The sequence below is a fragment of the Bos indicus x Bos taurus genome, chromosome 11 (assembly GCF_003369695.1).
Source record: "Bos indicus x Bos taurus breed Angus x Brahman F1 hybrid chromosome 11, Bos_hybrid_MaternalHap_v2.0, whole genome shotgun sequence".
Lineage (NCBI taxonomy): Eukaryota > Metazoa > Chordata > Mammalia > Artiodactyla > Bovidae > Bos > Bos indicus x Bos taurus.
Genome location: NC_040086.1, coordinates 9,666,394 through 9,679,149, shown reverse-complemented (window position 1 = coordinate 9,679,149; position 12,756 = coordinate 9,666,394). Strand labels below are relative to the sequence as shown.

Genomic DNA, 12,756 nt, shown 5'->3' with positions numbered 1-12,756 from the left:
CAGCAGCCCAACTAGAAGATGGTAGAGCTGGATTCAAATCTAGGAATTTTGGTTCCAGGGTTAGCTCATATAAGGTCAGGGGTTGGCAAACTAAAGTCCATGGTCTAAATCTAGCCCACTGCCTATTTTTACAAATAAAGTTTTATTAGTACACAACCATGCCCATTTGCTTACATATTGTTTATGGCTGCTTTGTGCTACCAGGGACAGTGTATTGTTGCACCCTAGTTCAGCCAGGTCTCGCTCCTCTATAGAGGGGAACGCAGTGCCTCCCTCTTGCAGCTGCCTGAGGGTTGCATGGAAACTGTGATTGAGGCATGCAGTGCATTGTGACTGTCCTACAAAGGAGGGTTTTCTCATTTAGAAAGATTTCCCTTCAGTTTTCTTTAAAGAGTTGGACTCTGTTGTTCCTTCTCTCTTCTCTATTCTGGAACCTCATGTAAGGTGGCCTTTGATTTTGTACAGGTGGCATATTTGGATATTTTGGAGTGTACCATATCACCATTTCTTTCCTGTGTTCTGGAGCTCATTGTAATTCCTGGGATCCTGCAACTTGAATTCATTTGAGAACCACTAAGGAGCCAGGAAATCTCTAATCCCAGGGTTGTTATTTTCTTTATCATTAGGTAGAGCTTACTGTCTATCATGGAGAAGGAAATGGCAACCCACTCCAGTATTCTTGCCTGGGAAATCTCATGGACAGAGGAGCCTGGCGGGCTACAGTTCATGGGGTTGCAAGAATCAGACACAACTTAGTGACTAAACCACTGTCTATTATGCTGAGGTTGTCCAGGGCCTCCTGGGAGAGCTCCTCATTAGGGGAAGGTGACTGTCAGTCTCTTTAGCCCCAGTGAATTATCTTCCTGGGCTTATTTTCCAGAGAAAGGAGACTTCCTTGCCTTGGACCTTGGGGGTACCAATTTCCGGGTCCTGCTGGTGCGTGTGAGGAATGGGAAGCGACGCGGGGTGGAGATGCACAACAAGATCTACTCTATCCCACAGGAGGTCATGCATGGCACAGGGGACGAGGTAAGACAGGGGCTCCTCTGGGAGGGGACTCCGGGAGATACCCGCTTCTCACCCGGGAGGACAGTGCTTTCTCTGCTTTCTCCCATGGTCCTGGGGAGGAGTAGGTGGGCTAGGGCTCTGGCTGGCCTTTACTTAAGGATGTGCCCGAGCTGGCTTTTCTCTTGGGTAAAGGCCCAGAGCCAGTGTTCTGGCCCTGCTGGGTGCAGCCTGCCCTGGCCCACCCACCACCCCGCTCAGAGCCCAACTTCTCCTTACAGCTCTTCGACCACATCGTCCAGTGCATTGCAGACTTCCTGGAGTACATGGGCATGAAGGGTGTGTCCCTGCCTCTAGGTTTCACTTTCTCCTTCCCCTGCCAGCAGAACAGCCTGGACGAGGTAACAGTGCTTTCCTGGAGGGCTCTCCATGGGCTTTACTAACTCTGAACCAGCCAGAGTTTTGAGCAAGGGAGAAAGCTGACCAAGAGGAAGAAAAGACAGGCATTAGGGATCAGTCATGGGGAAGGGCTTTTTGATGGGAATGAGCAAGTCAGAGCTGGTGAGAGTGAAGTAGGTAACAATCTTTGGGATGACGATGATGATGCTGATAATATCAACAACTGACATTTTTTAAAGTATTTTGTGCAAGGTACTCTGCTAGGTTTCCTCATTTAACCCTCACAGCAACCATATAAGGTAGGTGTTTGTGTGCCCATTTTGCAGAAAGGAGAACCAGGTCTACAGAGAGGCCAAGTATCTTGCAGGTCATGTAGCCTGCGAGTGGCTAAGCCGTGATTTCATTCCAGTTTCTGGACACATGAGTCCATGCTGTCAGTTATGCTCAGCTGTGGCCCCTGTTCTGGGCTCGGGACATTTCACTCCATCCCCTGTTTGGATGTTTGGATGTGATATTTCCCTATTGTCGCCTTTGATTTTTATTCCCTGCCAACTTGCCTTGGGTGACTGAAGCAGGGGATAAAGATCTGGTGCGCTCGCAGCAGCCCTTATGTCACTCAGCTGAGTTTTGTAAATGCCTCCTAGTCCTCGCTCTGCGAGTTAAATTTACCCCGTGCACTGCTAGCACAGGTCAGGTGTTAGGAAGTCCTGGTAAAAACCCTGCCAAATCCGGTATTTCCCAACATCTGTTAACATTTGTCCAGTGTTAGTCTAGGATTGCTTTTAGTTTTTCCAGCTTCTTTGTCTCAACGTAGTATATTTTTCATTAATGCATTGGTTTTCAAAGCCTTCTCATTTGCATCAGTTTACCAAAAGTACTTACCAAACATGTATATAAGCATTTATGTGATATTTAATGAAACATTGCTTATTATAACAGTCATTAGAAACAAATTAAGTTATTCAACAGTTGGGAAATAGTTAAGTCATGAGTCATTCACTGCCTCATATTAGTGACTAATTTTTTGGAAGGAATCTCAATGATTTGGGAGAACACTGGTGGTAAGACCAGAAAAATATTTTAAAGAAAAGTATAAACTCTATAATACAGAAATGTACAAAATGTGACTAATAGGAAGATAAAAAAAATTCCAGTTTATATGCTTCTAGACTTCTACTGAAATATTTTTAACAGACTTTTCAAGTATACTTCTTCTAGTGAAATATTTTTAACAGACTTTTCAAGTATACTTTTCAAGTATAGCATGTATATATATGTTTATAGACATATATATTCTTATATATTTATCTGGTGGCCCCAAGACATGTCAACTGTTTCTTTTCATGCCTGAATTGTAAAGTTCCAGGTCATTGTATTTCATTTATGCCATATGTTCTAAGTTTCTGTAAGCATCTGTAAGCATTCAGTCTAGAACTGTGAAAGCTAAGAACAAGAGACATAGAAGCTGGGTTCTATCTGTTGTTCTGTCTATAAATTGGGTTCTGCTCTGCTGAGATCAGTCTGTTGATGAGGAAATCAGCAGGTTCTGAAGCCCAGAGGCCACAAGATGCCTGGCTTAGCTGGTGGCCACGGGCAGCTCTCCCCAGCTGTTGGGGCCTCTGCATGCCGTATTATTTAATGACCACTTACAGTAGTGTTATTTCAACATTCCGAATGGTTGAAAGTACCAAATACAAAATTTCATCAGAGATGTCAAGCTAATTTGTAAACAAGAAAATCAGAGTGGTTTGGATATAGGTGTGTAAACTAGGTCACTACTGAGATTGAACTTTGTTTTTCTGAGTTTCCTGGGATCCGAACACAGTGGGACTTGTGATATTAAACTCCTGGGCCGTGAGAAACCAAGCAAGTCCTGGAAAAACCATGCAGTGGGTAGATAGTAAGCACGTGGCCCTTGTTTGGGTTCCGGCCTCTCAAGAGTGGCGTGGGGGTCCTGGATTCCTATTCCCTGATGAACTGAAGCAGCACAGAGGGAACCAGGGAGCAGTATATGAAACAGCCCCCCATATTCAAAGCCATCATATATCTGCTCCTGAAAGGCCCTGTAACTCAGCAGAGGGTACTTGTTCACTTCATAGTGGAGTCTGAAAATTCAGAGACACAAACCGACCCCTCTGTGTAATGTTCAGGTAAACTGTTTTTCATGGTGAGGGCAACGAGCGTATAGAGCTTAGCTCCTTGGCAGGGGCAGTTGTGTGGTGCTTATGAGCCCTTGCATTGGAGTTGGTGAGCCTGGGGGTGAGGGCCTCCTCTGTTCCAAGCTGCAGGCCTTGGGCAGTTTACTCCAGGGCCAGAGTTACCTGTAAAATGGGCACGATAATGACAGACATTTCACACAGTTGCTGTGAGGATTAAATGGTGTAACATATGTGCTGTGCTTAGCCCAATACCTGTTGCACAGTAGGCCCTTCTAGTAGGTGAGACAGGTTTAGAATAACTTATGGGTGAGATGATTGGTTTTCAAAGGGCCTCTGATAACCTGTGAGGTTGACAACTAGAGAATGAGCCAAGAGTCCTTCTCTGATATCCACCTCCCTGCCCATGTGTGATTTTTAGAGCATCCTCCTGAAGTGGACTAAAGGCTTCAAGGCGTCTGGCTGCGAGGGTGAGGACGTAGTTATGCTGCTGAAGGAAGCCATCCACCGGCGAGAGGTAGGGGAGGCAGAGCACGAGGCCTGAAGGGGTCTCTGTGTACAAAAGCGGGGGGAACTGTTAAGTGCAGTTGTGCTGGTCACAGGGATAATTATTGTAGTCCTTCAGCAGTTTGTGAGTGTCCATGGTCTGTCAAGCCTTCCTCTAGGCAACTGGGGATTCAGGAATGGCCACAAGCTCTCATTCTATAAACAAACCGTGAGCTAATGTCAGGTACTTTTGTGCTATGAAGGAAATGAAGTTGGGTAAGGACAGGGTGAGTGGGGCTGGGGAAGCGCATTCTTTTAAATAGTATAACCAGGGAAGGTTTCTGAGGAGGTGACATTTGAGCAGAGCAAATAAGCCCTGCTATATAAACTGTCAGTTCAGTTCAGTTCAGTTCAGTCGCTCAGTCGTGTCCGACTCTTTGCGACCCCATGAACGGCAGCACGCCAGGCCTCCCTGTCCATCACCAACTCCCGGAGTTTACCCAAACCCATGTCCATCGACCATCCAGCCATCCCATCCTCTGTCGTCACCTCCTCCTGCCCCAAATCCCACCCAGCATCAGGGTCTTTTCCAATGAGTCAGCTCTTTGCATGAGGTGGCTGAAGTATTGGAGTTTCGGCTTTAGCATCAGTCCTTCCAATGAACACTCAGGACTGATCTCCTTTAGGATTGACTGGTTGGATCTCCTTGCAGTCCAAGGGACTCTCAAGAGTCTTCTCCAACACCACAGTTCAAAAGCATCAATTCCTCAGCACTCAGCTTTCTTTATATAAGCTTTGAAAGTGAAGTCGCTCAGTCGTGTCCAACTCTTTGTGACTCCATGGACTGTAGCCCACCAGGCTCCTCCATCCATGGGATTCTCCAGGCAAGAATACTGGAGTGGGTTGCCATTTCCTTCTCCAGGGGATCTTCCCAACCCAGGGATCGAACCCAGGTCTCCTGCATTGCAGGCAGGCGCTTTAACCTCTGAGCCACCAATAAGTTTTATACACATCTAAATCTCCCCTACATGTGTCTGAGGGAGAATATTGTAGCTCATTTGGGGATTGGGATCTGCTGTTGTTCTCAGGAGTTTGACCTGGATGTGGTTGCTGTGGTGAACGATACAGTTGGGACTATGATGACCTGTGGCTATGAAGACCCTCACTGTGAAGTCGGCCTCATTGTTGGTGAGGACTTGGACTATCTTTCCCCTGCAGGGTCACAGAGCCTGGGAGGTGGGGGATGGTGCTGAGGGAGGCCCTGACTGACCTCTCTTGATTGGCAGGCACAGGCAGCAATGCCTGCTACATGGAGGAGATGCGGAATGTTGAGCTGGTGGAAGGGGAAGAGGGGCGGATGTGTGTCAACATGGAGTGGGGGGCCTTCGGGGACAACGGATGCCTCGATGACTTGCGCACAGAGTTTGATGCAGCTGTGGATGAACTTTCCCTCAACCCTGGCAGACAGAGGTAGGCGCCCAGCTGCATGTGGGCTCTGGTATGTTTATCTCAGAACTGAACAGTGATGAGACACCCACAACAGCAAATCCCAGGATGCTCATTCTCTTGAGATGTTAACAGAAGAGATTTCTTTGGAAAGGGCTTCTTCTCAGATACATCTGGGAAGTTCTGGGTTAAGTCCTTTTTGCCCTGTTGAACTGTGATGGTCTCGAAGTCCATTTGGGAAAACAAAATCACAACAGTTATGTTGCAAGGAGAACTGGAGTTGGTCACCCAGGTTTTAGAGGGATGAAAAGATCAAAGGGGGTTGCTGAGTAGCACAGAAGTTAGTATACATGTAGGAAGCAGCTCCTACTGTGAGGACTGGACAGGTGAGAGAAAGTGTTAAAACCTAGGTGTGGGACTTGAGGGAAAACAGACAGTTGAACCACTTGTTGCCATCAGGGTGAAGAAGCATTGCTGGGCCAAGGCAGGTAGGACCAGGAAGCGAATAGGAGCAAGCCTTTCTCCATCCATCCAGTGTATAGCATCCTCTATTGTCATCCTGGACAAGGGGGCAGCCCCAGCATCACCAAGCCCTTGTTGTGGTGGGGTCCCATTAGGAAGAGGTTGAATGTAGTGTTTCCTAATTGGATTAACCAGGGACTGTACTTCTGCGGATTATCCTTTGCAAACATTTGTCTATAGTAGAGGCCACAGGCTAAAGTGCCTCCAGGAACCAGCCAGACAACATTAATGAAAGAAAACAGGCTGGAGTAAGACAAGATTAAATGATGATGGAGTCTTGGTTGAAATCGAGAATGCTGATATTTTTAAAGGCACTAGGCAGAGCCGGAAGACCCTCAAACTATTGAGTAGTCACGTCCAGTTCTCTTGGCCAGTTTAGTTCTCAGCTGGCACTAGTTATTTAAACAATAAATGATTAGGTTGAAGGGAAAGCATGCTAAATTCTCAGCAACATCAGGGATTAGGATTCAGTATCCTGCTCTTCTGGAAGTGGGGTGGGGTCTGGTGTGAGTTCCTTCTTGAGAAGTCAGGAATAAGCCTTGGAAGGAAAATGAACCCATTAAATGGAGTCAATTCAGGGAATCCCTTAGGCCTCAGGACACATTTTACTGAATGCTATGAGTCAGTACGTGTGGATGCCAGGAATCCTGCCTAAGTGAGTCAGATAGCATTTCCTGTTCCACTAGCGGGAATCTGTATGCTCTCTACCTTCTAATGTAGTGAAGGCTGGTCTGTATCAGCACATCCTACACTTCTTTTTTAACCTCCATGAACATTACTTGCATTGCAGGTTTGAGAAAATGATCAGCGGCATGTACCTGGGCGAGATTGTTCGTAACATCCTCATCGATTTCACCAAGCGTGGGCTGCTCTTCCGTGGCCGCATCTCAGAGCGGCTCAAGACAAGGGGAATCTTTGAAACCAAGTTCCTGTCTCAGATTGAGAGGTGAGAATTTAGGGCCTGGAGTAGGCCATGTGTCCTTTTCATGGACAGACAAGCTGGGATTTTCACAGTTCAGGTACGATCAGGGTGTGGCTTACATAAAGGTCAGTTTAGTAGCTAACGTGTTTGTCTCTATATAGTGCTGTTTTAAAGTACTTTATGAACAATTGGCATTTTAAGGGAAAATATATGATATTCTCGTGAAAAATCATGCTGACCTGGATGAACCTGTGCAAAGCAGTATTGCTGGTTCTACACTAATTTCAAAGGTAGAAAGAAAGATAGCTGCTCACAGAATGTAAATGGGAATGCACAGCGGAAGATAACTCACCGAAGCCCCCTGTGCTTGGCAAGAAGGACCTTCGTAACCACTGGCTGCAGTAATAGGCAACCAGGATCAAGTGGCACCCTGTGGTGGCTCATTAAAGCGAGGCCTTCTTCCCCAGTTTAATGGTAGAGAAGAGAAGTCTGCTCTAAATTAGAATGCTGAGTTTCAGAGCCTTCTGGGAATTAATGCTGTCATTAATATTACTCTCAGGCATATTGAAAAACAGGAACTAGACAGCCTACATGAGGGAGCCCTAAGTTATCTGCACCAGTAAACAGAATACTGTTCCAGTTTACATGTCTATTTTCTTCTTCTATATATAGAGCACAGGTAGATTCAGACCACCCAGAGTGGGGGAGGAGAAGTAGAAGAGGCATCTAATGTTGTTGTTGAGGCTCATCCTGCTGGGCTGTGGACAATGAGAGATTGGACAGGAAAGGGCTTTGCAACTGAAAACTGTCATATATTAGCATCATCACTGTCTTTGCTATTTCCAAATAAGTGGAATCATGGCCAGTCCTTTTGAGTATCAGTTTTGTAGCAGCAGATACACTTGCCTAGATAAAGTGGCATGGGGAGCTGTTTCTTTGTGTCCCTGTCCATGTGGGCCGGTGTGATAAGCACTAGTTCCTGAATTGAGTTTAAAAATGGAACCACCTCTCACGGATGGTAGCTTTTACCCCCAGCCCTTGGAAGTCCAGGTCCCCCAGAACTGCTTCTGATGAAGGAGCCAGGCTCTGGAGTGGCAAGCCATCAGGCCCTCTGGGACGTCACTGACCACTGGCTGTCTCCTCTTGCCCCAGTGACTGCCTGGCCCTGCTGCAGGTCCGTGCCATCCTCCACCACTTAGGGCTCGAGAGCACGTGTGATGACAGCATCATCGTCAAGGAGGTGTGCACCGTGGTGGCTCGACGGGCAGCCCAGCTCTGTGGTGCAGGCATGGCCGCTGTAGTGGACAAAATACGAGAAAACCGTGGGCTGGACACCCTCAAAGTGACCGTGGGTGTGGACGGGACCCTCTACAAGCTACATCCTCAGTGAGTGCCCAATCGCCACTCTTCCTGCCCACCTTTCTCCCCACATCTCTTCATTCTTTGCCTGCTTTCCTTTCTCTTTATTTTATGGCAAATTTTCAGACATTCCAAAGAGTATATATAGTGCATATATTATAGTTTAAAGATTAATAACTAGAAGTAGGTCTGTGTTTTACCATCCAGCTTGGAAGCCCCCTGGGAGCTCCTCCCAGTTGCACCCTTCATTTTCCCCACCATAAGTGCTGAGGTGATTAAGTTTGTCACTTTTTTCCTCCCATATTTTATATATGCATCTATAGTGTTTATTTTTACTTAATTTTTTTTGGCTGCACTGAGCAGCATATGGGATCTTAGTTCCTGGACCAGGGATCGAACCTGAGCCCCCTGCATTGGAAGCACAGTCTTAGCCACAGGACCACCAGGGAAGTCCCAGCTTTACTTAATGTTGAATTTACCATAAGGGGAATCCCATGGCATCTTTTCTTTTGTGACTGGTTTTTCTCACACTGCATGTATGGTTTTTAGATGCCTCAACACTGAAGTCTGCAATCATAGTTCATTAATTTTCAGGGCTGTAACCTTTGAGTGACTAAGCTATAATTTATCCTAATGATGAGTATTTGAGTTATTTCTAGATTTTGACTATTTCAAACAGTGCTTCTGCCAATGTTCTCGTATGCGGGAAATCTGGAGCATTTTTTCCCATCGTCTAGGGTAGGAGTTGGCAGCTTATAGCCACAACTTTTTGTAAATAAACTTTTATTGAAACACAGCCATGCCCACTTGTTTATGTGTTGTTTATGGCTGCTTTTGGCTATTAACAGCAGACTATATGACCACAAAGCTCAAAGTATCAATTGTCTAGCCCTCTATAGAAGCAGTTTGCCACCCTCATCAAATTCAGTATGGAAATACTGAAGTCCTTTTTCTTTTTACTCTTTCTTCTGTCTTTGTCCATCTCTTCCCCTTTTGTCCTCTCATCACTATTTCTCTTCTCCTTTCTTCTCTCACTTGCATATATTTTGAATAAATTGTTTTAAAATCAGGATATACCTCAGTTCCTTTCCCATAGAACCCCTTCAACTAAAACTTAAAAGAACAGAGCTGTGCCCCTTGCTCAGCGGAAGGTAGGATGGAGAGACTCATTGATTGACTTGTCATCTGTGTCACCATGATTGTTTCAAGAAGTTGAGAAGCTTGCCTAGAGTCTACAGTTCGTGCAAAGAGTGGACCCTGAGAAGCTCTAAATTTCTCTTATTGATGTTCAGTGTCATTGTGAAAACAGGAACCTCAGTCTCAAGTGAGGGTTGGAAGTGGGACAGAAGTCCAGCCACTAGCACTGGGGCTTGATGTTAGGACCTCCATTCTCAGCTGCCAGTGGGGAGGAGCAACCTGACCCTGCTCTAGTGGGTCGATAATGACAAAGGGTCTCTTCCTCTAGTCCCATGTCAGGAAGAATCTTTGATTCTTGTCATCTCCCAACAACACACTCCTAAGTCTGCTCCTTTTGCCTTTAATGAAATTTTGGGTGAGACATGACTCTGATATGAGTTAATATCTCTGGAAAGTGTAATATCACATGTATGGGACTTGGTCCTCCCCTCTAGAGCTGATGAACAGGCACTTCTGCAAGCCATGCATAAATGACTGCTCTTTTAAGAACACAGCTGGCCATAATCTCAGGCTTTTGTCCTAGAGTTGAATCTTAGCTTCTCACTTAGCTTCTCTTGCCCACTGTGACATAGAACTTGGGCATGTTGCTAGTCTCTCCAAACCTCAGTTTTCTGAAACACAATACAAAGTGTTTAATACTATGGTATTTAATACTATGGTATTAAACTAGGATGGTAGCTATCATCCTCTTCTCCATCTCAATTATTCCTAGGTTTCCAGCATCACTTCTTAGGGCACTATCTTTCAGGACACAAATCTATCGTGACTAAGATATTTTATTCTGTCTTCCTCCCAACTTTTTCAGCTTTGCCAAAGTCATGCATGAGACGGTGAAGGACTTGGCTCCAAAATGTGATGTATCCTTCCTGGAGTCAGAAGATGGCAGTGGGAAGGGGGCAGCTCTCATCACTGCTGTGGCCTGCCGCATCCGAGAGGCTGGACAACGGTAGAGCCCCTGCAACTGGAAGGACTTTCTCTGGTTTTCCTTCTTTCCTGCTTTAAATTATAAGATGCCATTCCCCTTGTGTCAGAAACAGACCCCTAGGCTTTTCCTTGGCAGAGAGGACCTCATTGGACTAGGTTTTGTCTCTGTCTACTCAATGTAGAGTTTGGTTCCCAAGCCTTGGCTCTCCTGAGATAAATACAATTTGTTCACACTTTTCACAACCATTACCATTGATTTTCTTAAAACTCGAAAAAAGGATTTAATCTTTAGTAATCCCCCTGGCCAAATTCCATGCCCCTGTATAATCCTACAGGATGGGGACAATAATAAAAAATATGTTTGCTTCACCTTGAAGCCTGACCATGACATTTCTATGTGGAAAGCATCCCCCAGCTTGAAGGTTGGTGCTATTTCTCCTCTCAGAGAGCTGAGAGGTCTCCACTGACTTGAGCCTGATCCTCCCACAGGCAGGGAGGAGGGGCGGCAATGGAGGGGAAGTCCATGGATAGCCATGTGGCAGCCCCTCCTCAACCTCATCTATAAGCATTTGCGTAGTGGGTTCCAGTGGATGCCGTTCCTGGAATCAAAGCATCCTGAGTCTGATCAAGCTAAACCAAAGCCTAGAGTCCTGGGAGTAGGTTCACAGGTCATCAGTAAGCAGTGGACCTTTGGGGGCGGGAAGACTTTTTGGTCTGTTTTAAAATTTTTTCCTGCAGAAGTGGAAACACTGTATTTTCATTTTAATTTATATTTGAAATGTATTTAGTTCATGAAGTACATCTGCTCCTTCATCTTGACACTGTATGATCCTTTATATGTAATGTATTTATATGTTCATTTGTTATGTCTATAAATACACAGGGTCTCAATAGATCAATGTAGTTAAAAGGATGGAAGATGAAGATATACTGATCGGTTACTAGAAATACCTCATTCATATGCAGGAAGAGAAGGAAAACATCATTAAAGTGAGCGAACAGTCAAGCAGCTCCTCCTTTCCCTGCAGACTCAGAAACTTGGAAGGTGTCTGGGGATAGCGTGAAGGGGGTTGTGACTGTGGACTGAAGAAACCACACCAACTGATTGCTCCGTCTAGAAACTTTTCTGGCACAAATTACATGACATGTTAACAAAGGAAACAGGAATCATTTCAAATAAACTGCTTAGCAATCTTCAGTCTTAGGGCGGTTGGTAGTATTTTAAACCTCTCTAACAAGATAAAGGAAGTCACCAAAAATATTTGCAAAATGGTCTAATTGTTGATAGCAAACCAAAACCAAACTGTTAATCAAACATACAAAACTTCAGGGACAGCATGTTTGGTGGATTTGTACCCTTCTAGCAAATTTCACCTTGGGTTTGTTTTGTAAATGTTCTATAAGAGGTATTGTCCACAGACTTCTAGGCTAAGCTGTTTTTACAAGAAGTATTTATTTCAAACTGCTTGGGTAGAGAGGGAAAGGGACCTAAAACCTTCCTTACCCTACTTTTTATAGTGCAGTTAATCCTGAATCTGAGAGCCCACTTCTGCCCTAAAATATTAAATCATTTTAATATTTTTATTTAACCCATATACTTCATAATAAAGAGGGGAAGGCCTTTTAACAATGTTGAGTAGGATACAAGGATCAAAACAAAAATGGAACGACACAACTCAAAGCACCCAAATTTTGCACATTTATCAAACTTGTAGTGAGAACAGTGTCTAGATTTGTGTATCACTAAGGGATGCCCAAGAAATAGAAGTGAACTTTAACTTTTAAACTTGAAAGATTAGGCACCATCTATGAAATTGCACATTTTTAAAAGGTAGAGCTGTGTGTGTGGCTTCTAAAACGGAACGGTGGAAAATGTGTTTTGAATGGTTGTGTTCCCAGTTAGGTGATAGTTCCTTGCTGACGCTGCTTTGCCTGTGTAAGTATATTGACTCAATCTATGACTGCGATGTACTCAGTAGCAGATCATCTCAAACCCTTGAGCGCTCAGTCTAGTGAAGATGTTGTCATGTACAATAAAGAACTAGTTGGATTAACTGTGTGATGTTAACTATTATTAATAAATTTTAACATTTTTCAAATATTTCATGTGTGATTCATGAGACTTTTCAAGAGTGCAGTCATCTTTCAAGCATATTAGTATTTCCTAACCTATCTGAGGGGCTTCCCTAGTGGCTCAGAGGGTAAAGCATCTGTCTGCAATGCAGGAGACCCGGGTTCGATCCCTGGGTTGGGAAGATCCCCTGGAGAAGGAAATGGCAGCCCACTCCAGTATTCTCGCCTGGAAAATCCCATGGACCGCAGAGCCTGGTAGCTACAGTA

The 12,756-nt window shown here is 44.9% G+C and overlaps 1 protein-coding gene across 1 annotated transcript in view; it reads left to right on the top strand.

Moving 5' to 3' along the window:
• HK2 (hexokinase 2) overlaps positions 1-12,471 on the top strand; it is a 69,379-nt gene extending 56,908 nt beyond the window's left edge. The window contains exons 11-18 of the mRNA XM_027554793.1: positions 881-1,029; positions 1,287-1,406; positions 3,982-4,077; positions 5,135-5,234; positions 5,333-5,516; positions 6,805-6,960; positions 8,089-8,322; positions 10,298-12,471. Of these exons, the coding sequence (XP_027410594.1) occupies positions 881-1,029; positions 1,287-1,406; positions 3,982-4,077; positions 5,135-5,234; positions 5,333-5,516; positions 6,805-6,960; positions 8,089-8,322; positions 10,298-10,442 (1,184 nt within the window). The 3' untranslated portion in view covers positions 10,443-12,471. The remainder of the gene's footprint in view (positions 1-880; positions 1,030-1,286; positions 1,407-3,981; positions 4,078-5,134; positions 5,235-5,332; positions 5,517-6,804; positions 6,961-8,088; positions 8,323-10,297) is intronic.
• Positions 12,472-12,756: the final 285 nt, after the last annotated feature.